At 44.2% G+C, this 26,813-nt stretch overlaps 1 protein-coding gene across 2 annotated transcripts in view; it reads left to right on the top strand.

Moving 5' to 3' along the window:
• Positions 1 to 26,813, top strand: part of TMTC1 (transmembrane O-mannosyltransferase targeting cadherins 1) — a 141,936-nt gene that overhangs the window by 86,736 nt on the left and 28,387 nt on the right. For both annotated transcript variants that reach the window (XM_077178285.1, XM_054632236.2), the window contains exons 10-11: positions 4,826 to 4,990; positions 13,112 to 13,225. In XM_077178285.1, coding sequence (XP_077034400.1) covers positions 4,826 to 4,990; positions 13,112 to 13,225 — 279 coding nt within the window. The remainder of the gene's footprint in view (positions 1 to 4,825; positions 4,991 to 13,111; positions 13,226 to 26,813) is intronic.

The raw sequence follows: 26,813 nt of genomic DNA, 5'->3' as shown, positions 1-26,813 counted from the left end.
TGCTAGGTAATATATGTGTGGTTCTGAGGCTTAGAAATTTGTGGGGATCTCTAGAAGTGAGAGAATCCGAATGTTTGCGTTCAGCATTTGGAGCTGGCAGCAGACAGGGTCTTTCTGGAGGGCTGTGCTCGCTGCTCTCTGAAGGGCATCGTGCAATTTAGTCAAGAGCACAAGGGTTAAACTTGCCTCAGAGCAGCTTGGAAGCGAGGGTTGATTTTTATGGAGGGTAAGGGAGTCATCTGAAATAAGTGCTGGAAATCAAGAAGGAGTTTTGCAGCCCAGAAAGAGCCTCCTGGGTGAAATGTTGAAGCCAAGTGCATTTTCTGGTCTCAGTATACTTTTGATATAATCCCTTTTGTTGTGTTAGCAGCCCCTGAACGTGGCAGTGTTTCTTCCATGCTTCCACAGGCTGCTTGTAGGCAACTCTTTCCCAAACTGATATGTATGCATGGATGCATCTGGATTCTTATCTAGTCTGAGCTATGAAATCTGGAGTAACTGCTTTGATGAAATCAGTGGATTTACTCCAAGTTTACATTTGTGTAGTTGAGATTAAATCACTTTTAAAAAAACCCCAAGCAGCTAGTTCACAAGATTTGACATCCACAAAATTACCTCACATTAAAAAGTGTGAGGGAAGCATCTTTTCTGCATAGTTTCTCCCACCTTTTTTAAACTCCTTTTTACAGCCCTACCTGGGTGAGTTAGAAGAGGGTGGAACTGCAGCTGCTGGTGTCCAGGCTGGTTCTCTCAGAACTTCAGTTCTCAGCCTGCTCTGGCTGTGCACTGTGCAGAGCCACAACTTGGAAAATGCAGCAGAAAGCATGACTAGAACATGCCTTGCTCTTCAGGAGTTTTCCACAGCAGCAGTTGGTCTCCAAACAATTCCTGAAGGAGGTCAAATGGTTTCTGCTGCAGGCAGACTGCTATTGCAGAGCATCCTGGTAATCCAGGGCTGTGGCACATGTGGCTTTGATGAAATGCCATCACCACGAGAGCCAAATGCAGTGAAACTGTTCCTGATTTTTACTGAAAAGGGAGAAACCTCATCCATAGAGAGCAGAGCTGTGTGCAAGCATGCTCAGGAACAGCCTTGCCTTGGGAAAGGAGCTGTAATGGCCAAAGGAAAGGTTGAATTTGCAATCTAATTACCCAAGATGTGTTTGCAAATATTAAATATGTGCTGTTTTGGCTCTAGCTTTAATAGGGCAATGCATATAGAGCACCATGGGAAATAAGGTCTATATGCCACTGCATTCCCATCTGCTTGTGCCTCCCATCACTTTGCTGCCTTACAGGTGGAACAATATTACCAAGGCACAGAAATGATAGACAAAAATGTATCATTACCCAGCTCCCTGTGTGCAGTCTGCCAGAATCACATGGCTGAGGCACAGAGGGTTTCCCTGCTGGGCTGCCTGGCCCTCAGCCCTCGCTGTGATTTAGGGCATGCCTAAAGTGCCACTTGAATACTGCAGGAGTCTGAAACCGTGAGGAATCGTGAAATCATTGGCTTGTTCGTCCATTTGCCCAGCTTTTCTGCTGCACCATGGAATCCCTGAAGTTACAGGTTCTCCTGTAATGCACGCTCATTGTGAGCCCACGTGAAATCTACTGCCATGTGAACTTGGTGGGCTGTTTCTCAGGTCTCCAGGGACCAAGGTGGCACGGACTTGTCACTGCTGTAGCAGGCTGTTGCTTATCCTAAAAAAAGCCTAGCAGTTTTACAATAATCCAGTGGAAAATGGATTTAGGAAAGTGGTTTGGGGATTTTGCTCGTTTCCTATTGTTTTGGTTTTGCTACAGAGTATTTCAGAAAAGTGCTTGTGTGGCAAGGCTGAGAGAAAAGCTCTTCAGGAGAAATGTTTCCCTCCCTAGGAAGTGCTAGAGTTAACTAAGAAATCAAACAGCCCCCAAACCCAAAACGCTGCAGCCTCAATACATATGCAGTTAGCTACAGAGATATCTGGAATGTAGTACTTAAGGGTAAGTTTTTCAAGCAGCAAACAAGTCTTTGATGAAAAGTCCTTTTGAGATGTTTTCTTTTTTTTTTTTTTTTTTTTCCTGTGTGTGTGAATAAAACCTGATTTCCTGGCAGGCCAGTGGTAAGATTTGATACAGAGTCAAGTCCCCCATCACTCTGAGAAGAAAAGCAAATCTGTTTGAAATGTTCTCTGTGTTTGTAGGCAGTGGCAGGGTCACAGCAGAATTAACCACAGAGGAGGCATTACCTGGCAAGTTACCTTCATCAATCGAGTGCAGCCTCACCTGCACAGGCTCTTTCCACCAGGGTACAACTGCTGGGGCTGCTGCTGGCTGGATAAAAGTCAGAGCAGCTTCAAAGGGCTCCTCTGAAGCCTGGTGAGGTTGGGATCAAGGGAAGAGGGATGAACCTGGGGTGGGGGGGGCTCTCCAGGTGCAGTGACTGTCAGGGCAGGCTGCTGCTCCATCTTCACAAGTTTGGTGCTTCACTGGTTTGAAATGATCACTGCGGTAAAGGTAATTTCTGTACTGGGACTGTTGGGTCTAGTGTGAAACAAGTGAAGCAAGGTATGACAGATCATCTGGCTTTGGAACTAGGAAACAATAGTAATATAATTATAGTTTTTGGACAGGTGCTTTAATACACTGGTGTGGACACTGTTTTGTTTAGAGCAGATCACGGGATCTGGAGGAGGTGTAATGTGATGCTGACTGTGCCTCAGACTGAGTACTGCTGCTAAGGCAGAAATTCCCAACAGCTGGGACAGGATTTGACATAAATACCAAGATATTGACTTTTGCATTTTTGTTTCTGTAGGAATAGTCTGTTCTTGAATACGTGAAGGTATAGGGAAATCACTTGGAAAATGGCCTTGTGCTAAAGCAATTAAATAATATTTATTTCAAATAATTAATTCCAAGGGAGGGATAAAATTGAGGAAAGGCAAAATAACAGAGTGAAAACCGTCTGCAGACTTTTGAGGCATTTCTTGTTGGAAAGGGAGGGATTATTACTGATACTAGCTTTTCAGAGGTTTTAAAGTAGGGTTCAATAACTAAAGGATGGATTGTTTGGCATCAACATCTCCATAGCTCTAAATGTTGGTTGCAGTTAATGTAGGTGCAATAAATATATATGTGCAAAAGAGTTAATAAAAAAACAGCACATGTACAACAAGAAATGTGTTACAGCAAAATGCAAGCCTAATTGACATAAATATCAGGTAACCACTGCTGAAGAATGGGAGGACTCAAAAACAGCAGTGAAGGAATTCTGATTGATCAGCAGATCTGCTGTTGTCTCTGGATTTGCCCCATATGTCTGTAGTTCTCTCAGTGTTCTGTAAGGCACCTGTGCTGTGCCAGAGACAGTGCACTGGTGCAGATCAGTACGTGCAACAAAGGCAGGTTTTTTCTCAGTGAGAGGAAGGATTCTTGTCCTTCTCCATCCTTGGGAAGCCTAAGCAATAGCAATGTTTCCAGCTCTCCAGGAGGGCATAGAAGCCATGCCAAGAAGCACACAGAGAGCTCCTCAAATATGGAACACTTTCCTTTTTCTGATTTCCACATTGACTTTCACCATATTGCATGCTTGCCTGCAAGGTCACCTCTGACAGGGGAATTTTGTTCCTAGTTTTTCTTACCCTGTAGCATTCTCACCGGGAAGTTGCTCCAACATCTCTGTACAGATCAGGAAAGCCTGTAAAGGTCTGGCCTAAGTGTGGGCAGGTGCAAAGATCTGTCAATGATCTGCCTGCTTTTAAATGTGGATTCAGCTGGGGTTCAAGGTGTACCAGTGTTTGGGAAGGGCTATGCTTCTGTTTATTGAAGCCCCAAGTTTATTCGAGAGCCTTCTGCTTCCTTATTTCATCAGGGAGAGCTGCCTGGACTAAGATAGGCTTTAAGTCTAACACTAAATCAGGTGCTAAGTAACCTGAAGTGTGCTAGATAAGCTAATGCAATTTGTTGAGCAATAGAAATTTAAATTCCTTGTAAAAAATTACAAGCAGAATTATCGATTACAAAGCACAGCAACCAAAAGCACTGAATTTTCAACTCAGAGGGACGTCATTGGAGGAATTAACATAACCATTGAATTAAGGTAAATAATTACTGAATTGATGTAAATTTATTCAGGAGTAAGACTTCAGTCCAAATTTGGCTTGTGAAAATGCCACAGTAGTTATTCATGGAGAGCCCTGGAAGCACTGGGGGCTGGAGATGAGTGTGTGTCAGTTCATGGGAGGGCAGCAAGGAAGATCTGCCAGCACATCTCAGCTCTTCTGGGCTGGCCTTGATGTAGAAGTGCAAGACCCAGAGAGGCACTTCTGCCCTTTGGTGCTCTCTGTCACCTGCTCCTGCAGCAGCATTGATTACAGCTCTCTGTCTCCTGCCTCAGCTTCACAATTTGTAAACTGGAATTAATAGCAGCCACCACTGGTATTGTTTGGAGACTTCCCCCTGTTAAAATGCCTGTCATTTCCACACTGCTCCAGTAGTGCTCAGTATTACTGTTATTACATGGTGCTTTCCTAGCTTGCTGTTCAGAAAAGCAGCTGCCTTCTGTGGCTGGTGTAAGCTACCATTATGCTGGGTTATATTATGTATGTGACTGTACTTTTGGCATCCGGGTCTATCATTTAGATTAATTTGGAAATTGTGTAGTGACTTGAGGAAAGCTGCTGGTGAATTGAAGTTTGTTAGCCCAGAAAATATCATTAGTCCAAAAATTCCCTGTAATTATATAATAAATGCAGTAGTGGATGGTCTTGCATATCAACCAGACACTTGAAATATAACTTTAGGTACATTTTGCCTTTCCTTTTTTTTTTTTTCCCCACAGTATGGGGTACTGCATCCTTTTTGTCCACGGTCTAAAAAAGCTGTCTACGTGGCTAAATAAATGGAGAATTACTGTTCCGACCCTCTTTGCTTTGCTGCTGCTGCTCTTCTCTTGGAAGACCGTGAAACAGAATGAAATCTGGCTGTCACGAGAATCCCTTTTCAGGTAGGAGTGGCCACAGGATAATACTTGCATTTTTATGTTGTTTAAAGTAAGTTTGTAACATGGAGTAGTTTTCTTTAGAAAAAGTTGTGCTATTGATGCGTTGATCTAATTAACATTTTTATTACCATAAAATAGCACTTTCTGTTGTGTGATAACTGTGCAAAAACTGGTGTCAGCAGTTTACATGCTGATGGACAAACTTTGGTTCTGACAGTCACATTTTTAAGACATGCTGTTTTTAAATAACTTTGATTCTGTAGATTTAATGATAGCATTTTGCCTTTGTTTCTAAAGACATAGCAAAAGTTTTTTGCAGCACTCCAGAATGCCATAGTAACGCTACTGAATATATTGAAATTTCTTTAGCAATGTTCTAATGACAAAAATAAAATGCCACAAAGTGCCAAACTTAATGTACCATATTTCATTTTATTTGATTACTCTTTGCCAAACAGCTCTGTTAACAGCCTCATTTATGTATTTTCTTGCATTGAAACAGACTGTTTCATTTTGTGTTTTGCTAGAAAATGTATTGCATTTGCCTCCAGCTGCTTTCAGCAGTTGTCTAATCGTGAAGTAATTGCAGAAACGCAGGTGATCTGCACACAGGTTGAGCTTTATTTCCTAACTGATTGGCCAGGGCAAAGTTTAATTCATGCAGCACTAAAAGTATGAAATTGTTTTTTATGTGTACCCTTTGGTCTTCAGCAAACACTGCTGAAGTGGTTGGAGCTCTCTTAGTGGGGCTGTTTTTTAAAAAATCTGGAACTGGGGTTTCTCCCCTCTGCACGATTCATGGAATATTCTGAGCTGGAAGGGACCCACAAGGACCATGGAATCCAGCTTTTAAGTGAATGGTCCATAGAGGGCTGGGATCAAACCCACAACCTGGGCACTGTTAACAGCACACTCTGACCCACTGAGCCAATCTCAGCTCCCTGCTGGCTCCCTCAAACACTGTTTGCTGTTCAGGCAGTGGTGACAGGGCTGGACTCACACAGCAGTCCAAACCTGGCCACTTGGAGGAAAGCAGGAGGGTTTCCAAGTTGGACCACTCTCTTACTGAAGGGGAGGTGGGAATATGACAATTCCATCTGCAGACTTGCAGGCATCATATGGTGTTGTGTTGTGAAGAGCTGTGGTCACCCAGGTTTAAGAATGATGATGTTAAACTGTAGCAGGTGACAGGAGAACATTGCCTTCTAGTAAGGAGCATTCTAGGGACAATATGGAGTGCTATGGGATCTGTGGCAGAAGAGAGGGGTAAGGTTATGTCTGCTTAATTGGATATAAATGGAATTTTGTCCTTCCAGCCTCCTTTCAAAGCAGGATGACTGCTTACTTCCAGTTCTGAGGTGGTGCCACTGCTGCAGTGCAGCTCTGAGCTGGAGCTAACACACCTTTACCTCCAGGGAGGGACTTGGGGTAGCCCAGGGCAGTACTCAGGGCTCAGTGCTTTGGCCTGAGCTGTTTCCCTCTTCAGCTCAGGACTTTTGGGGACAGTACCAGGAGAGAGGTCTGCCCCAGGCTTTTGAGGGAATGGCAGAACTCTTAAATTCCTGCTGGGTCACCTCGTATTGTGGCCTGCCCCTGAGAGCAATCAGCAGCAGCTGCTGAAAAAAGCACTGTAAGAACAGGGCCAGCAACAATAATGCTTCTCTCCAGTTCTTTCCCAGCTTGCAGTAATCTGCAGTTTAAAGACTTCCTGAGTCAGGAGTTACTTGCTATTTTTGCTCTTAACAGCCACTGATGGACTTTTCTTCCATAATGTCTCTGACTGCTTTTTCAAATCTATTTATAGTTTTGGCTTCTACAGCATCCTGTGCGCTGGGCTCTGTTGTTAAATTACAGAGTGTGCACACTAAGATTTCCCTCTGTGTGCTGTGAGCCTTCTGCCTGATTATCTGGTTGGTGTCCCCTGGTTCTGGTGTGCTGAATGAGTTGTGAGTAGCCATCAGCTTGTCACTCAGATAAAGGCACTTCCATGCCTTGAAGCCCCATGGCCTCACCTAAGGCCATCTCCTTTTCACACTGAAGTTAGCTGGTCTTGTACTCCCCTCACATGGAAGCTGTTCTGCATTTCTGATTCCTCTTGTCAGTCTTCTCTGGATACTTTCATACTCTAATCCATCCTTTTGAGAAAGGGGCCAGAACCATCTTTGCAGCACAATAACATAGGACTGCTTTCTGGTTTTTGTTCTCTTCTTCTACTAGTTCCTAATTTTCTGCTTGCCTTTTATGACCTCTCCTAAGCAGTGATTGATAATTTCACAGCACTCTCAATGCAAATTCCATTACACCTACTGTGACTGGAAACGCCAGGTTTTTAGACATCAATCTGTGTGCAGATTTAGAGTGTGTGTGTACACACTCTCTGATGCTTGTGTCTGTACTGATGCTTTGTTTCTTGTGCCATCTTTTTCCCCAGTATTGAAATACAGTGAGATCCTTCTGCAACAAGGTGTAGTTAATTCTTGCAGTGTGATTCACATTGGTGTCATCAGCAAACGTGTCCCCTCCTGTTTGGTCCCCTTTCAAGATCTTTTGTGAGCACCCGAAGTAGCTCAGGTGCCATTGCATGTCTCCTGGGAGCCCTGCTTGTACTCTTCTCTTGCTGTAAAAACTGTTCACATAGTCATGCTCTTTGCTTGCTGTCTTTCAGCTAAGTATTGATTCATGAGAGGATCTTCCCCTCTTGCTCCATGACGCCTTGAAGAAATTGGAAGTCTTTAGTGAGGGATTTTGTATTAAAAAAACCCCTTTTGAGTATTTAGGTGTTCAACATTGGTGTATGTGATTTTGATTGACTGGGCTATATTTGGGTATTTATAAAGGCTTTCCATAGTTTCAATAACATGTATGTACCTACTGAGTCTATAAAACACCAACAGAGCTTCCCAAATAACTTCTTTCTGCAGTATGCAAGGCTAATTATTTGTTGGACTGTAGTTATCCAGAAAAGTGCTAGAATTACGATTTATTATGGTTTTCCCCAAATTACCTGAAGTGAAAATCACACTTTCTGGTCTGTTTCCCCCTCAAGATCCCTTCCCTGGAGCCAAATGAAGTCATGTTCATCAACTTCCATTCCCCTAGTGCCAGTCTCATTTAAATTATAGGCTACCTACCACAGCTAATAGCTGCCTGTTTGATTTCCTCTGGATGCATTCTACCAGGCCCAATGGATTCATAACTGTTCTGGGTGTTGATTTGCTTTAAAGCCTCTTTTACTGCCACTTCAGTCAGAGACAGTGCTTGGGTCTTGTCCTGTGAGGAAATGCTCCTGTGTGGCAGCTCCTTGGGTTTCCCTCTAGCAGCAGTGGTGCAGAGAATCCATTTAGCTTTTCTGCTGTGGTCTTTTCTTCTTTAAGCACTACTTTTAGACCTCCATCATTTATTTGCCTTAGGGGATCTTTGGCAGGTTTCCTCTATCTGATGTATTCCATTATTAGCTTTGATAGCTTTAGCAAGTTTTTCTTTAAATCTCTTTTGGTCTGCCTAATTATGGTTTGTGTTTAACTGGCTGACGTTTATGCTCTTTTCCTTTTTCCTTCTGTAGCTGTTCCTTTTTAAAGAATGGTTTTAATTTCTCATAGCTGTCTTCACTGTGCTGTTTACCCTTATGGGCCTTTTTGTTGTCCTTTCAAGATCTTCTTTGATAGGTGTTGCACATCTCTCACAAGTCTGTAATGTGGTAGGACCCTCCTTGTTGATGGGAAGGAAATGCAAGAGAAGAATAGTATAGCAAGAAGATAATGTCATTCCAGGAGTGAGAGATCTCCCCTGTGGGGAAGAGGGAGGAGGCTGATGAGGAGAGGAGGGAGAAGTAGATGGAGGTATGTGAAACAACAATAAATTTTAATGGACAGAACAGGAGGAGGATACAGAGCAAATCTATAGATGTGGGAAAGGAGATACAATCAACCTACTTGGTATTCTCTGTGTGTGTGAATTTTTTTTAAGAAGTGTGTGCTGGGGGAATCTTTACTCACAATCCTAGTTCCTCATTCTTCTTTCTCCAGTTGCTGCTTTAATTAATTACTACTTCTTCCCTCCTCTCAGTTTTTTTTTTTTCCTTTCACCTCTACTTTTTGTGCCTCTGTTTGCTTGTTTCTGCAGGATTGATCTGTCTCAATTCCCTTGGCTTTAACAGGCCTGTTCTGTTAAATATGCTTTTCTATGCTGCTCCAGGAGATGTTTGTATACTCAGTGTGTTCCCAGCTTTGTGCTTGTACCCCATTCCATCCCTTTCTTAAAACTGACAGCATCTTGACATTGTGTGACGCTGTTGCCATCTCTGGGCCACTGTGGCCACTCAGTCTTCAGCCCAGGGACAAAATATTGTAGTTGGGTGCTGGCTGAAAGCAGCAGTGTGGGGGAGGCTGCTGCTGTCTGAGGAAATGATGCATCTTCACGTACATGCACAAGCATGTGTGCAAGGACTAAATGAGAAGCAAATAAACCACAAGTATCAGACTGCATCAGCCAAATATATAGAGAGATATTTGAGGCATATTATTCCAAGACATCTCTAGAAGCCCCAAGCAGTTTGTCTTACTGTGTTGGCAGGTGATCAGGGAGGACTCACTTGTTAATTATTTAAGGAACTGCCCTCTAGAGTGAATGCACGGGCCAGACGGTCAGACTCAAACTGTGGTCAGCAGCAGTGTCCAAAGCCAGGGAGAGGGAGGGGAGAGCTGTGGGCTGATCTCTGCATCCTCTGTCCTGACCTTTCCAGGCTTGTCAAGCTGCCATGTTTCCTGTTGCTCCTGGAAAGCGTCCGCACGCGCTGCCCGCGGTTGTGACAGTGCCTGGAAACCCAGTTGTAACCAGCAAAGGAACTGTACAAAAATGATGCTTTCTTAGTCAGCAGCTCCCCTTCCCAAGCCAGGTCTGCTGACTTGAGGAATTTGCAAAAACTGCTCCAGCCCCAAAGTGGCATTTACTGCTGTGTTGTTTTGTTAATTCTGCAAGCTGGCTGGGCTGAAAAGAGCAAGTCCCGTTGCATTAGGGGCATCTTCTATAGGAATGTTTAATATGGCCCAACACCAGGTGTCTGTGACATCAGTACAAGGGTAGGAGGCCAAGGAAGGTGGCTGTTTGTGTCATCCAGAGAATAATTTGTTGTAAAGAATCTTTGTTGATGATAATGATTCCCAAAGCAGAGGAGACACCATCAGTTTCCCAGGGTTCCTGCTGAGGCAGGAGTGGTCTCATGTTCTTCTAAACTGAGCACTTTTCACATGGATATCACAGAAAATCAATGAAACCTCAGCCCTGCACCCAGTCACCTTGTAGAGCAGAACATGCACTTGGGAAAGCAAGAGAGGGGATCTCAGGGCTTTTTTCCAACTGAAGTGGAGTTTGGATGATGCTGGTATTTGAGGTTGGAAAATACCAGTGGCATTTAATTTCCTTGATTTATGGCTAATAGGCTTTTTGTTTTTCCCTGGGGAGGAAGTGTTACGTAAAAAGGTTTGCCTATTGTTTATTTTCCATTTCTGTTGCTCACTGCTGTCGTAGAAGTCAGAAGGGAAGGAAATCCTCTGGAGAAGTGACGTCCCGTGGCAGTGGGCTCGTTTCTGGCTGGAGCCAGATTGGTCCCGTAGGTTTTCAGAAGGGCATGTGTGTGACAGGCTGGGCAACAGGGGAACAGGAGAGTTTGGAAAAGCACATTGGAAAATTATATTGAAATTGTGAGAGACTGGGAGCTTGTGGGAAGCAGAAATGGAAAAACATTGTGTTCTGCTTTGTTATTTATACTCCACCCTTTCCTTCTTGGCTTTCACTGTGGACATCATTGTTTCCTCTGTCAATGAGCAGTGTTCTCGACTGGTCAGGAACCAGTTGGCAGAAGTGTTAACTCCTAAACTCTCCTGAAAATTCCCCTCTGCATCCAGTGCTGTGTTTGCTGCCTCCCCCAGTGCAGAGGCTCCAAGCAGTTTCAGTCATTGCTACGTGCATTTGCAAAATGAAACGTTCCCCCTCCCTGCCTGTGTGAGGAGAATAAATAGGTCAGTGTGATGCAGAATAGAGCATCTTAAGAACCCAAACCCATTTCTGCCTTTCCTGTGTCACCCCTGCCACCAGCAGAAGCACACAGACGCAAGAAGCTTTATTAGTGATGTTGTAATAAATGCAACCAGCGGAATTAGTGATAAATTTTACTTAAAGGAAAACAGCCCAGAATTAAAATACTTAAAGTATGTATCTTGCTGTTAAAACTGTATCTCATCAGAACTGAAGTGCTGGTGCATGTGTAATGTACTCCTCACTGTTAGCTCAGCCTGCTCTGTTTCAGCAGAGGCTGTAGCAGAGCAGCTCCTTGCACGTAGCTCGGAGGGAGCAGCAGTTTCGAGTGCCATGTCTGTGCCTGTAACACTGATGCTGATGTAATGAAACCCTCTCTGTATAAGAATTAATATTCCAGTAATGCCCAGAGGTTGTAAGTGTGTAGTTAATAGCTCCCAAGGCCAATGGAAATTAACACAGCCATAGCAGTCACACATTACTTGCTGCTGGTGCAGTATATCTTTGTGAAAACTAATATAGAAAATCATTCTCTTAAGAATAGCATCAATTAACTGATTTAATTCAGCGATTAGTCACAAAATGTCTTATTCCTGTAGTGCTCCCAGTAAGTAATTTGGAAATACCTGATGATTAGGAAGCCAAATGCAAGGTGTACTTTTAATTTTAGAAGGCAAACCGTGGCTGTGTTGAGCTGAACTCTGCAAGGCAGTTGTGGGCGAAGCTTTGGAAGCTCTCACAAGTAGGTGTTAGTGATGCTGGATGCCACTGGCTGCAGATAACCAAAAGAATACCATATTTGCCATTCCTCAGTGCTGTTCTGCAGTGAAATCCCCCTCAAAGGGTTTCTGCAGCTCTGGGTGTATTTTTCCCATACAAGAGAGTGTGCACCCCACAGCAGGGGCTGCCTGTGACCCTGTCTCAGTATGATTAACCTCCATGCTAACTAAAGTTAAATGGGAGAGGCAGACAAGGCAAAGCAACAAGATTTGGGAATTTTCTAGTCCTTGGTTTTCCTACCTGAGGTAGAAGGGTTGGAGATGCTGGGAGTAGAAAAGAGATCAGCTGACAGGAATCTGCTTGTGAGCAAGAAACAGCACTTTGTTTGCTTTTACATGAACAGATTCATCCATCCTTATTTCCGATTACCTCAGAGAGCCCCTGTTTATGTGCTGGAAAGGATTCCCCCATTAAACAGAGCACTGACTTCTCTGGATTCTTGCAGGGGAAATGTTTCCACAGTGTACGTGCTCCTGTGATTTCTTTCTCTGTTTAACCTTGAAACAGCATTTCCTCTGGCTGTGCAAGGTGTACCTTGCTTTCTGTGCTCTCAATTAAGCAAATAAGCATATGCTTGCTTTTGTCTTTGTGCCCTCATTATTAATTCCAAATGTTGAGTTCAGTCTACACGTGGCAGGGGAGGCAAAGGGGAGGGATGGGGTGGCTGTTCAGCCAGACATCCTCAGTCATGTATCATAATGCCAGAGTGTTATTTTGCCACCTAAGGGTTAGAGTTCCCATTAGCCCTCACCTCCTGGGCACACTCTGCTCAGCCTCAAGCAGTGCACACGTGCTGGTATTGGAGTATGCCATGCATTCCATCTAGTGGCTGATGCACATGGAAAAGATACCCTCTTTCTGGTATCTGCAGTGCCAGGTTTAAATCAAGATGCTTCATGACACTCAAGTTTAAGCAGGGACCCTGTTTTTAGAAGGTACTGTATGCATTCCCTCTAAATATTAACCATTGAGGTTTTGGTCTTTTCAGTTTAGTAATTCAGATTTTGAATAGAGCAGCCTCTGGCCACAGGGAGCGTTGCAGTGCTGCTGCTGGAAGTGCCTGCAGTGACAGCCACCAGGATGAGTTGAATTGCTGCCACACGTTTATGTCTGCCTAGGGCACTTGGCACAGGGGACAAGCTGGGAGTTCAAACACGAGCTGTGCTGGCACAAATGCACAGGAGGTGACGAGGTGCTGGGATCACCAGCAAGCTTTTCAGGAGAAGGGAGGGACTGCCAGAAGAAGGTGCACCCAGGGAAGGTGGGGTAACCTGGCTGCTCACAGTGTCCTGCTTCTGTTCCTCTTCACAGCTCAGGAGTGAAGACCCTGCCCCACAACGCCAAGGTGCACTACAACTATGCCAATTTTCTGAAAGACCAGGGCCGTAACGTTGAAGCAATCTACCACTACAAAACTGCTCTCAAGTAAGTCTCTCAGGGCCTGTGGGGGCTCCTGCTGTTAACCCTTCTCCTTCCTGACAGGCATGGGGTGAGTTGGCTGCTCCTCATCCCTGGCTCCATGGGAGCAGCTTGGCTTTGGGAGCCTGGGAAAGTTCCCTGGCTTGGGGTTTGTGTGCCATAAAATGAGGTAGCCTGGCTTCCCTCCAGCTCCACGTGTGTGTGTGTGTGTGCACTTCAGTACATGAGATAGAAATGTTACCATAGCTACACGTTGAGTGATGAGGTGTCATTTACACAGCTGAATGTATGCTGGTAAGCAGGAGGTAGTTGTCCTAAATGCATTTTCAGGTTCCTGGCCCATTTATCTTTGTAAATTGTTAATGGTGCATGCCTGGAAAATGTCAGTGCAGTAGCCGTCTGAAGTGCAGTAACAATAATGGTGCTTACTGCTTGTGTTGAGGCTTCTGTCCACAGAGCTTTGCATGAATGCTAAGCTAATTGATCCTGAAAATGCTCCTGTGCAGAAACAGGGCAGATATCATTGCTGAGGTTCTGTGCAGGGGGAAGCTGAGGCAGCAGGATGAATTGCCTTGCTTGTAGATGAATGGTAAATCAGGGCCCAGGGCTGGGCTATAATTTGGGACACATCCTGTGGCTGTGGTGCCTGTGGAGGACCCTCCCTTCACACACAGATGGGGTCACTCCCTGTGAGCAGCTTCCCTCCCCCTGCTGCTCCTCCTCCCTCTGCTGTTCCTGCAGCTCAGCCGCTCCCCAGGCAGTGCTCAGTGCATCAAGCAGCTCACCCTAGATCCCCAAACCTCTCCCCTCTGGTTCTTGGGGCCTGGGAGAGAGCACAAGCCCCTCTGGGGGATGAATGCAAGGAAAAGGCTGGGGGGATGGCATGGTGGCAAGCATGGAGTGCACAGATAGTGTTTTCAGGAATAGAAGCATGTTTGGGAAGGGCATGCAAGGTCAAGAGTGGCTCTGATGGACAGCAAGGGCAGAGCTCAGCTCATAGGGCATGCCAGGAGGTGGAAGAAATGTTCTTTCCTGACATGTGATGTGACAGAAAACTCCAGAAATTACATGTATGTTTTGTCTTTTGGCCAGCTGACAGGGTTATGATAAAAGCTCTCCAAGGGCTCCTGGCCCACCAAGGCTGACCTGTGAGGACAGGAGTTCATTGTCACTGAGGAGGGAGTGAACCTGGGTGAAGGTGATTTTTCGCTTTTTTGAGCAACATCCTGTTATCTTTTGCCATGCTGGGCATTTAGGAAGTCATTTGGAAAAGCCTTCTATTTTTTTAAAGTTTCCAGCAATGGAAAATCCAGCACAACCATCAGTAAATGGTACTGAAGGTTAATTACATTGGCTGTTGAAAATGTCCTCCCTTATTTTTAGACTGATTTGTTTGACATCAGCTTCCAGTCATTGAATTTGTTTACACCTTTCAATGCCACACTGAAGATCCCATTACCAAAATTCTGTTTTCTGTAGAGTGATCAACTCCTCCCTTAACCTGCTGTTTGATAGGTGCTGGCTTTTTCAGCATCACAAAGTTTTGCAGTCCTCCAGTTGTTCCTCTATCTAGTCTTTGGACTTCTTCCAAGTTACCAGTAAAGCCCATTGCAAGTTAAAAAAAAGAAGAGAATGACAAAAATTATCCAAGCCCTGCAGTGGAGTGCACAGAGTAATGTAACTGCTCCTACCACCATTGCCTCTGCTTGTGTAAATGGGATTTGCAGACAAAAGATCTTCTCTAACTCAGCAGCACCCATTTATTGTAATTATAATGCTGTTTTCTGCTCTGCAGTATTTCAATTATGAAAGAGTCTGTTTTGAGAGCTGATTGCAAACATTTTCTCCGCTGTATTACAGAGCACTGTTCATGCTGGTGGTTTATAGAGCATCTGAAGCCTTGTTGGGGCTGGGAGCCCCACAGAGCCAGCCCTGCTCTTCTCTAGGTGCTTGGTGTCTCACTGGTGCTAGCACTTGACTTGCTTCAGTAATCTCAGCATTAGCTAGCAGTTTGGAAAAGTGAAACTCACCTTGCACATTCTCTTTTTGACCCAAAAGTGCAGGCCAGGACTTGAAAGTCTCCATCACTGGGAAGCTGCAGTACTTGTTCTTGTCACAGTGTATCTCTGCACTTACATTTTCCTTATATTTACTCCTTCTTCCCCCCTCTGGCACAGGGAAATTATTTGGGGTCTGTGTAATGAGCAACAGAACAATGTAAGTAAAAAGTGCACTGTGTTCTTCTGTTGAGAATTACATTCTGTAATGTCTGTGTTTTCCCCTCAGACAGTCAGACCCTTCCTGCAGTGCCAGGGTTTGTGTGTGAGCCCTGCAGCCTCTGTTAGCTGGGTGCCTGCATTTGGTGGCTGTGTTGAAGCAGTGGAGAAGCTGCTGGGTGTGGGCAGGCAGCCTCAGGTGGATACAGTGCCAGAGCATCCCCAGGTATCACAGAAAGCAGCTGCTGTGTCTATAGAGCTGTTTCCCCATCCTCACAGGCAACAGCTCCTCACAGACTGCTCTGATTGTAGACCAATCTCCATAATTAGAGAGAAGGAAGTAGTAGCTGTAATATCCTGAGCAGAGTTTGGTAGTTCAGGGTATTTTTGGCCACTGGCTTGACCTGGAAAGATGAATTACCACTCTGTAAATTTCCATGTCAGGGAGTAGGCAGACCAGCAGCTGAGGTATTCTCACAACAAGCTTTCATGATTTCCCACAGGTACCCCTCACTGAGTGCCTGCTCTCCCAGTGAGTGTGGGTGGATCCATCCTCCCCAGGTTACAGAAAACCCAAGCTACTCAGGAGGCTTCACAATCCAATGGTAGCACAGCCAAGAGCACAGAAGATAAAAATATTATTTCTGCCTGGTGCTCAGTGAGCAGATCAATAGGGAATTAATAAGGAACTGGAGTCGATAAGGACATGGCTTGCTGCCTGGGAGCTCCTGGGAGACAGGAAAGGGAGAGCTGCACTGCCTCAGTGGGTGATGGCTCATCCCCTATTCCAGCTTTGTGCCAAATGACAGTGCAGCTCTGCTTGATCTCTGGTGAATGAGTTTCATTGTTTGGTAAACAAAAAGTGATCTTGTCAGTCTGCACGCTGCTGCTTGAACTGTGAGCAATTTGCCATTCCACCAACTCCACCAAGGTGAGGAGGCACTTCCATGAGCTCCTGCTCTGCCAGCTGTGCTGGCTGCCATGTGTCTGCTCAGCAAAGCAACACCTTCCTCCTGGGAAGCTGTAACTGTGGGAAAGGATGCTGAAGTGCACACAGGTTACCCAGTGAAATTCTAGCAATGGGTACTAAATCCTGGGAAGCTGTAACTGTGGGAAAGGATGCTGAAGTGCACGCAGGTTACCTAGTGAAATTCTAGCAACTGGTACTAAATCCTGGGAAAGTTGATCCCCAATGCTTTAAATGCTCCCTTTTCCTGCTTTCAGAGACAGGTGGGATTTGCTGCTGGCAAATGTTGGTGTATCTCTGTTAACTTCAGGGCAGAAAAGTGGTGAAGGAGAATAAGGGGTTTTCTCTGACAGTGGAACTGCAGGGCAGGTTTCCAAGGCAAACTTGGGAATCAGTCCCAACAACCACCATTGCAGGTGGCCCATCAGAAAACTCATTCCTCAGCCCAGCCCAGAGGCCAGTGACACAACACCCTGACCTAGCTGGACTTGGGTAATTAGTGCAATCTAATTATGTTCTCCAGGAGTAGAGGAAATGGACACTGAAATGAAATGCAAAAATGGAGAATGATGTTTGAATTGGATATGGGTGATGAGGTCTCTGGTGTCAAGATGACCCCGAGGTGTTAGAAAGTCTCTTTATCCCAGCCCCAAGACCAAAGAAGAAGTTGGGATTCCTCAGCTCTGGTTTTCAAGGTTGTTTATTTGCTCTTATCTAATGCATTGTCTTTCTGACCCATTGAGGTCTGTTCAGCAGGTTGGGTTGAGGCACATTGACTGCCCTCAGGGCGGTGTTTTTATACAAAAACTACGTGTACTTTATTTACAATAATTTTCCAGTACCTGTCACCTATGTTAGACAGTCTGTCTCTACTCTAAACCAATCCAGAAATGCCATCATCACAGCAGAAGATAGAGGACAAGAAGGAGAAGGAGAAAGACAGAACACGCCCAGATTCCTCCGTCTTGCCTCTTGAACCCCCATTTTAAAAACCCCAAATTCTACTTTTCCACCCTGTGGTAAATTCACTATCATTCTATTCAAACCCCTGTGGCTTGTAACTCCTCACACAAAGTTGGTAATTGTTTCCATGGGTTAAAATCGAAGGCACAGGTGTCTTTGACTCCATGCCAAAGTCTCTGAGCCCCCTGCCAGGGTCTCAAGTCCTCCAGGGCAGCCAGAGGAATATCTTGGGTTCTGACAGATGGGGAGAATGAAAAGAACGAAAATTCTTTATATGAAGGAAAAGCTCTTCCTATATGCAGTTCCTAAAAGGGGAATGGCAGTGGAGCCCTTCAGAGATGAGTTACCCATAAAACAGCCCCAACAAACAGCTGGTGTTCAGCAATTGTACAGTGGGTTATAAACCTTTCAGCTTACCTACAGTAAAACAAGAAAAACACACTGCTGCATTAGACTGCTTCACTGGTTTGCCTGACATATGGTAGTGACCCCAGGAGATCCTTGGGGTTTTTTCCTTCAGAAAGTAAAGGCCAAAAATAGTCCATCTGAGATGTGACTACAGCTATTCTGAAAGCTGGCCTTAACGTTCTTGCTGCTGCTTCTGCTGCAGGTTTGTGGCTGTTGTTAGGAATTCTGGAGAACCTCTGCTCCTGGAGATCAAACAGGGTTGATCTTATCTGAAATTTATCTCACCACTTGTCTCCCATTTGTGAGTCAGAATATGAGGTCGTACAGCCTCACACGAATATGAAGAACAACTCTGATGTGCTAATGAAGATGTTTTTGCTGTGTTTATAATTACCAAGCCTTTGTCCTGCTTTTCCCCAGCCTTGTGTGCTTGATGTCACTGTTGATACTGTTGTATTGCTCTTCAGCAATGCACATGGGCTGACATGCAGAGAGAGAAAAACAGCAGAGCCTTGAAAGCCAATTGGTGAACATTCGTTATCAATTAAATCAATCTCCTTTTAACAATGGAGGGGAGAAAAATTATTCACCTTACCTCCTACAATTGCACTCATTCAACATTTTAATTCCCAGAGCGGTTCTTGCCATCCCTCTCTGTGTTTGTTTCCAGGGCAGTGCTTCCCATGGGAGGCAGGTCAGTGTGAGCATCAGTGAGTGGGGCTGAGGGAGGTTGCTGAGTTCCTTGCTGGAGTTGGGTGCATACACATGCTAATAGTAGTTCTGTGCTACATTTCTGTGTCTGGGAAAAGGTCATCATCTAAAAATTCATGTTTGCCTTCTGGATGTTAAAACATACCTGACAGTGCAGAGTCCTGCAGGAGGTGTTCACCTTGTGCAGTGTGATACTGTGGATTTATTTACATAAATGCACTGGTGTGTGTACCTGAGAGTGCTGCAGTGTTACCTCTGTGTGTGTACATGTCCATCAACAGGTTCCTAACCACAAACTCCCCTTGGACTTCCCCTGCCAAAGGCTGCTGACCAAACAGAGCAGGAAGGGGACCAGCCTGCCATGCAGAAACCTTAATTTCCCCTTGTGGCATCTTCTGGGGGAGTGAAGTAGGAACTCTTGGACTGGTTTTCTTTGCAGTTCAGGGAGCTGTTCTGCTGTTCAGCCATGAGAGAGAGGGGAGAGTGGGCCAGGAGGCAGGGAAACCAGTATGGAAACACTTGGGTCCTGCAGCTTGTGTGGTCTGGCTCTCACAGAGCTTGCAAGTAATACATCTTAGGGCATTGCATACAGCCTGGAAATGGGGAATGCTGCTTTGTGGCATCAGTAAGGATCATGAAATCATGGTTAGTACTCAAACACAGGCTAGGTGGAGAAGGGAAAACAGTGTAAGCAGCTTATCTGTATCTCTCATTTGAGGGAACAAAATTGGTTCATAGCAGCAGTGGAATGGGTAGGAAAGAAAAAAAGCAAGGCTGTTCTTTCACCTCACTACACTTTAGAAATAAAGCCCTAATGCTGTAAGGGAGACTCAGGTTTCTTCCTAAGCTTTCCCACATACCTTCCTGCTGGGTTTTTATATGTCTTAAATCAACGGTATCTGGGGTTGTTTAAATTCTGTTAAATTGCACTCTCCATGCAGTAAAAAAAATCGTGTTCTTACAGCACTTTATGTGTGTGTGTCAATGTATTTGCCTTTAAAATGCCTCTCAGCATGGACTGCAGGTGGCCTTGGATACCATCTGTGATTTATTTCTGGGAAGAATTAAAATACCAGCACCATTTGTTAGCCTGTTTTTACAGTGAGTAAAAAATGTGCATTTGCTGCTTTGCTGTGGCTGCTTTTTCTCCTGAAACTATGAGTGCCCTTCTGACACTGATACTACTTAGGTCAGGCCCTTGGAGCAAGCCTGGAACATCTTCATAGAGATTTCAGGTAATGCTCTGTGTTAGTGGATATTATGGGCTGGAGGTGGATCATGTCCAAGCAGTTGGGAATATCTTTGTGGTGTTCTGATTTGAGCTTTGACAGTGGGCTTAAGAAGTATTGGGTAGGGATGGTGGCTGTCCTGAAGCTGGACAGAATTGTTGAGTGTTTTAGTGGTAATTGATGGCTGAAAGGGCTGCCTTGTAATTTGAATCAGAGACTTAATGGCCTTTACAACACGTTGCATGGGACAATGACCAAATTACTTCAGTGAGTGTAATTTATTTTTGAACCTGTTCTATATAAAGTGCTAATCCCTGCCTGTTTTGAGGGCTGCTCCAGTTCTGCTCAGTTTTTCTGCTTTTTAGTGACAAAATAACAATCAATGCACAGGCTTTTATTTACTTGGAAACAGAACTGGTATAAGTGCAACCATGATGCAGAGACAGTGTGTGTGCATGTAGAGCCACGGGAGCTGGGTGTGCCTGCTGGGATGGACAGATGGATGTGTCAGCCCTGGACACTGATGGTTACAGGTGGTGGGGTCCCTTCCTACACCATGGTGTCTTGTTGTGGGTGCAGGTCCTTTTGTGCTGCCCTTCAAGGACTTGCTGGCTTTTCAAACACATCATCTTAGAGAAAAGCCCCCATCATCTCTGAGGATGACAACTCCATAGCCTTCCTCAGAACTGCATCAAAGCTCTGCCTTCTTATGTATTGGGGACTGATAAAAAAATCTGCGTAATGAAAAATGAGTCCCTAATTAAAAATGCTTTTTCTTATTGGGACACTAAGAAATCTATTTTGACTATTTTTGAGGATCTATTTTGATTCTCCTGTGGGGTATGCAGAGAGAAGCTTGTGACTGTATTTTGCCCGTGTTCAAGTCTACCTTTCACTTTTGGCTAATGATAACCTCAAATCCAAGGGTTGATTATTCATTCCCACAGCCACTGCTTTTTTCTTAGCCTGCTGTCCTTGTTTTGATGAAAACTGTGCAGTAAGGGGCTGTAAAGCTTCCCCTAGCACCTGGGTGATTTCACCCCATGTGCTTTGGTGAGAGTATGTTGTTATTGTATCCCCCTCATGCCAGGTTTGATTGAAGGGCTCACACCATGGTCTCTTGTTTGCTGTGGTGTCCCTGAAGATTCTGTGGGCTCCATGGAGGTGCCTGTGTTGTTCACACTGTCTGTAAGTCAGGCATGTTGTGAATTATTAGTCCTTTGCTGGGCTTTGGGAGTGTTGAGATTTCTGGGATTTTCAGGACTACGTGGATCCTGCATAAATTCTTTATGTGAGAGAACAAGCAGACAGCCCTGTTTGATAACCTCATGTTGCCTCGTCACTTCAGGGAACATGCAAGTTTAGCAGGAGAGATTTTATTTATTTATATGTAGTGGTGGTATTGTTTGACTTAAAATCCTGTTTTTTCTCCTCAACTCTAACTCTCAGGCTTCTACCCCTGCCCAAGTTTGAAAATTTATAAATCATAATACTGTTTAGGGTGCTTCTGGTTGGTTATTTGAATGGCATGCTTTTGGATATTGCTGTAGGTTGGGGGTATTTTTTCCTTAATGGATGTCAAGCTCAAAGAATTCACGAGGCTTTTGTCAATGTACAGATTAAATCTATTCAGCTTCTCTATTTTTTTTTCCCATTTCTGTCCTGGAGAGGTTTCTCTCAGTATCAGGGTGCTCTGCAATTCAGCCTGGGAGGCTCACCCTGCTGAGAGGGTTTGCTGGTAGCAGTGCACCTGTGGGCTGCTCTTCCTGGCTGATGGGCAGGGGGACAAGCTGATGCCTCAGGTTTTAGCTTTTATGTTTTTCAGATTCTGTGCTGCTTTAGTGTGTAGTTCTGAGCCTCATATTGGGGGATGGTGAGCTCTCTTCACAGAGTAGGGAAACAAAACAATTCCTTCTCTAGCTGGGGACCAAGGACAAATTATCCAAATTTCAGGCCCAAGAGCATACACAATGTGGACTGAAGAGAGAAAAAAAAAGAAGGATGGAATTTCATAAGCTGAAGCTATAATTGGACAATTAACTCCAATATGCAAATGGACCAGAACTTATAAAAGTGACTGGTCATGAATTTAGTGACCATTTTGGGTTCATCTGGGGTGTAGCTCTGGCTGGGCTCTTGTGCTGCCCAAGGTGTATCCATTGAGGCCTTTTAATAAATTTTTTATTCTTTAGCTGTGCCTAGCCTCTGTTCTAGGTCAGCTTGCACAAGGCATCAAAGCCATAAAGCCAGGACCTTACTTCCTTCCACTGATCCCTGGCTGTGATTCAGCACTTGCTATTTATACCTCAGCCTCTGGAGATCCCAGGTTAGATCAAGGTCCTGCTGGAGGCACTGCTGGTCAGGCATGACCCTCACTGACTTCTTGGGCAGGACCTCCCTCCCTCAGGAGCTGGGCTGGCCCATACAGCAGGACCCACAGCACTGCTCAGGGATGCCCTGTGAGCCCCCAGCACCAGGCTGGGATGGCATCACTCCCTGTCTCGTGCCTGGCATTGTGTCAGGAGCCCCTGGCAGCTGAGTGTGTGGAAATGGGTGTGATGTAATTCCCAGCTCCGGGCTGTGCTGTGTACAGCCGCGAGTCTCGCTGCTCTGTCACGCTTTCACTGAAGGAGATTATGCCTGAGGCTTTCAAAGGAACCTAAAAGCATTAGATCTCTCACTTGCCTGACTTTCAACAGGATTTCCAGGTGCTTTTTTAAATACAAAAAATACCAGCCTGCCACAAACCTTCTGCCAAGCTGAAGGTGTTGCCTTAGAGGAAATACTGATGCAACTGCTAGAACTCTTCAAAAAAAAAAAAGGCTGCTGCTTGATATTGCAGGATCACCTCTCCTTCCTTGAAAGAAATTAAAATGTTGCAAATTGAAAACCTTTTTGAGGAAGACACAGGATCTGCCATCCACAACTCCACATCACGTAGAGCAGCTCTTGAAACAAGGTGCCACACCATCATGAGGCCATGACCTGAGTTGTTGCCAGTGCAGAATTGTTCCCAGAAGGATGACTGGTCTCAGAATTACATCAGATCATGTTTTAATTCAACCTGACATAGAACTTTATTGAGAACTTACATAAATACATGAAAATGAGTATGATGTAATATTAAAATTGGAAAATTGGCTTGAAATAGTATGCTGGAGTAAATATAAAATGGGCAGTATTAAAACTTGGCACAGATAGAAACGTTATTCATATAACATTCTTACTTTAGTTGGCAAAACAATGCCAATAATTACAGTATATATTGGAATGGGCAAAATGTGTCTTAAAAGCAAATTGCCATGCTGCCAGCAAGTAATTGGGCCTGGGTAATTAAGGCCTGAGTCCCTGTGCTTGACGTGGCTGCAGGGAGCCCCATGGATGCTGAGCTTTGTTTAGGGCTGGACAGGCACCAGGAGAGCCAAGAGTGGCTGTCAGGGAAGTGTCCTCTTGTATGGAGGAGGAGTGGTGAGAGCTGTGGCCCAGGGCTCTTCAGGCTCTCCTCTCCTCTTGCCACAGAGAGGTAACACAGCCTGTTTTGTACTGCAGCACAGGGGGCTGACTTACCACAGCTGCCTCAATGTGAGTGCTAACTTTAAATGCATTGTTTAATCAAAAGTTGTGTTAACAAAAACCAGGCACACTAGATCTTTCCGACTGAATAATTTATTTTTAAATTATTTTTCACTTATTATTTTAATTTATAGAAGAAATTAATATGCTTGGACTTCCTTTGAATATTATGCAAGATGATACAGGCAGTTTTTTTTGTCTTTCTGCTGCTGCAGCCATGGCATGGCTGTTGGGTTGATGCTGACCAGAGTTGCTTACAAGTTTTATAATGGTTATAAGAACTCATGTTGTAAGTCACTGGGAATGTGCTTTCAACAGGCTTATTGTCAACCCTTGGAGAGTGATGAAGGGCTGGGGCATCAGGAAGAGTCACCCTCATGTGACATGTCAGGGCTGTCCCAGCTCTGAGAAGTGTCTCTGGGCTGCTTTCAATAACCTCTTTCATCGTGCAGTGGCTGTGGGGGCCTGCCCAGACCCCTGAAAGATGACATTACAGCTTTTTCCCTGCTGTCCATGGTAGTTTTCCAGGCTAATTGCATGCTAGTCTGGCCCCATCCCCTGCTGCTTGCTATCCACACAGCAATGGCTGTACAAAAACCACATAATGCTCTTAAGAGCAAGTGGGTAGTTGTCACACTAATGCCTTCCTCCCCTGAATACCCCTGGCACCAGACCAGGCAGGACTGTGAGCAGAGCTTGCCAGTTGTTTAAGTGGTCTCTCTCAATCTGAATTAAAATAATTAAAATTCCTGGTGGATCATAGGTTGCAGTCATGACAACAAATTTCATCCCTTTCTCTTCTTTCTGTAATTGTCTTGTAATTCAGATATGGAGCCAAACAAAGCCCTTCAAACGTTTTTCAAAAACCCTTATGTTTCAGGTAATAGTGGCAATAAATGAAAAAGCAGAATAAATGGTCATCAGCATTTTGATGACTGTATGTTTTATACCTGGTTTTGTCTTAGGAAACTGGAAATGTCTTGACTGTGCAAGTCAGTAGGGCTTTTGTTCAGTGATATTAGAGGGAATTTTGCTAACCTACAAGAAGTGGGGATAATCACTAACAGGAGTTCTTGTGCAGTCTATACCTGTAATAGTTAAAGGGAAGGCTGCTGAAATTTATTCTGACAATTGCAGATACAGCATTGGAGGAATCATTTGAATTATTCATTCTACAACAAGGAAACAACCCACTTGTCTTCTCTTTAGAAATGAAATCTCCATCTGCTTTAAAATATACTTTTATAGGTTGCTTTCCCATAATTTTGCTGTTTCAAGACTTCTATTATAATTATCCTTGAATGTAGATTTTAAAAGAAAATTATTCTGATTTCTAAAGGAAAGGATAAACTGATTTCTTACATGAACTGCTACTTGTAGAATAAGTTTAATGAAATTCAGCTTTCTTTCATAAATAATGCAGCACTTGCATTTGATTAGGTGAAGCCTAGAGGAATTTCTACCTAATCAGATGCATAGCAAGAAGGATATTGCCTGCAGATTGTTACCATTATCAGTGGTGGTGGCAAGGAAAACACAGCCCTATATATATCCAGATAAAAAGCTTTGTTTCTTAAGAAAAGTTGCAAAACAAGCTAGATGTGTTCCAACAATTGATCTCTTGCATCCCAGTGTCTTCACAGTGATGGTTTATAAAATGAAGTGTGGATTCTGAGTATTGCCATTATTGTGGCACACAGAAGACTCCAGGTTAATTGGAGACCTTCCTGCCTTGGTATGTGTTTCTAACCCTTCTAAGAAATAAATACATTTTTCATATGAATGAAGAATGAAGAAGAGACAATGTTTGCATTAGAGAACTTAAAATCAAAACAAGTTAAAGCTGAATATAAGGATTCATTGAGATCAGTTCCAGAAGTCTTGATAAGCAGCACAAATCTCCTGATAACTTCAAAACAGGAGAAGTATATGTGTCTCCCTCCATTACAACAACAAATCACCTGCAGCAAAAGCAAACAAGTTTGGTGTATCTGCAAGTCTTGCAGAACCATTTTGAAAGTTCTTGAGTAAATGTTGCTTCATTTGGTAGCTTGTGGTCAAGTTTTGTGCTCCTGCATAAATCCTGCCACAAGACTATTCTGCTGTGTTTTTATTCCCAGTGAACTGTTGTTAACAGCAGTGGGTGTGCCTGAACAAAGGGCAGTTTAAATAGGGCTGCCAGTCCTTTACTCAACATCCATATTAATAAATAAAAAAATGATCTGGTGCACATTCTTTAGCCCTGAGATCAACTGGCATAAATTGACCTGGAAGTATTCAGTAAATGTTTGTATCCTCTTAGAGACAGTGGCCAAGTCCAAGTTGGCTTTTGGGACCAAACCCTGATCTGGGCTCAGGCCTGGACCATTCCTGGGACCTATTTGAGGGTGGTGTGAAAGCAGCATAAACAGAAAGAGGGAAGGTTTAGATGGGATTTTAGGAAGAAATTCTTTCCTGCAAGAATCTTGAGGCACTGGAGCACATTGTTCATAGAAGCTGTGGATGCCCCATTCCTGAAAGTGTCCATGGCCTCGTTGGATGGGGCTTTGAATAACCTGGTCTGGTAGAAGGAGTCCCTGCCCATAGTGGCTGGGCATTGGAACAGAGGGTCTTTAAGGTCTTTCACATCCCAAAACATTCAATGATTCAGTGATTCTGTAACAGCATGTATGGTCACGGGCTCGGACTCTGGCTCTGGTTACCTCACCAGAGGTAATGCTCTCTTAGGCCTGGTTGTTCTGCTGAACTCAGTTGAGTGGCAGCTTGCTCTACCACCATAACAAAGAAATATTCCAAATAAAATATCTGGAGAGAAATAAAAGAGTAGCAAAGCCCGACACCACCACCTTATCTTGCTGTGGTCAGAATTTCTGGTAACTTTTGTTCAGACATGTAAAATTGCAGATCTCATAAGTTCTTCAGGCCAGATGCTAGGCAGGTAATTTGTGCTTGCTGAGGTTCTGGGTTTTCACTTACATTTCTTGGAAAGGGCAATGAGATGTAATGAATAAATGTAAAACACAAGAAATAGAGTCCAGGATACATGGGAGATGTGTTTGCATCCTGTGATTTGCTGTTGAGAGGTTTTAGCACTGAACTCAGAAGTGTATTTTATGGAGCTGCTGGTCAGAACTGTGCAATTTAAAGGTAAAATCCGTTCCCTTTTTTAATCTTGAGTTTTCATTCCACTCCAAATTGGTGCAAGCAAATCTCCTGGGCCTAAAATGCCACAGGAGCACTAAAGGCCAAGAACAGAATTAATTTCTGAAAGTTTGAGAGAAAAACCATCAGGTTTAGGGTTGTAAAATGTTAATCTGTTTCTGACTTTCCCAAGAATTGCCTGAAATCCTTTTGCCCACTCATAACTCAAGTGACTTCATGTCAAATACTGGAGCTGTTTTATGTGTGAGTACTGACAGAAGTAGTGCACACTTTTATCATAGCCATCTGGTAAAAAAGGCTGAAAAATTTAACTCCCAGACCTTTTTCTTGGTCCAAAACAATGTCAAAATCCCTTGGAGGAAATG

Source organism: Agelaius phoeniceus, chromosome 5 (genome assembly GCF_051311805.1).
Source record: "Agelaius phoeniceus isolate bAgePho1 chromosome 5, bAgePho1.hap1, whole genome shotgun sequence".
Classification (NCBI taxonomy): domain Eukaryota; kingdom Metazoa; phylum Chordata; class Aves; order Passeriformes; family Icteridae; genus Agelaius; species Agelaius phoeniceus.
Note: the sequence above shows the minus strand (reverse complement) of the source record. Positions and strands in the feature narration are given on the sequence as shown.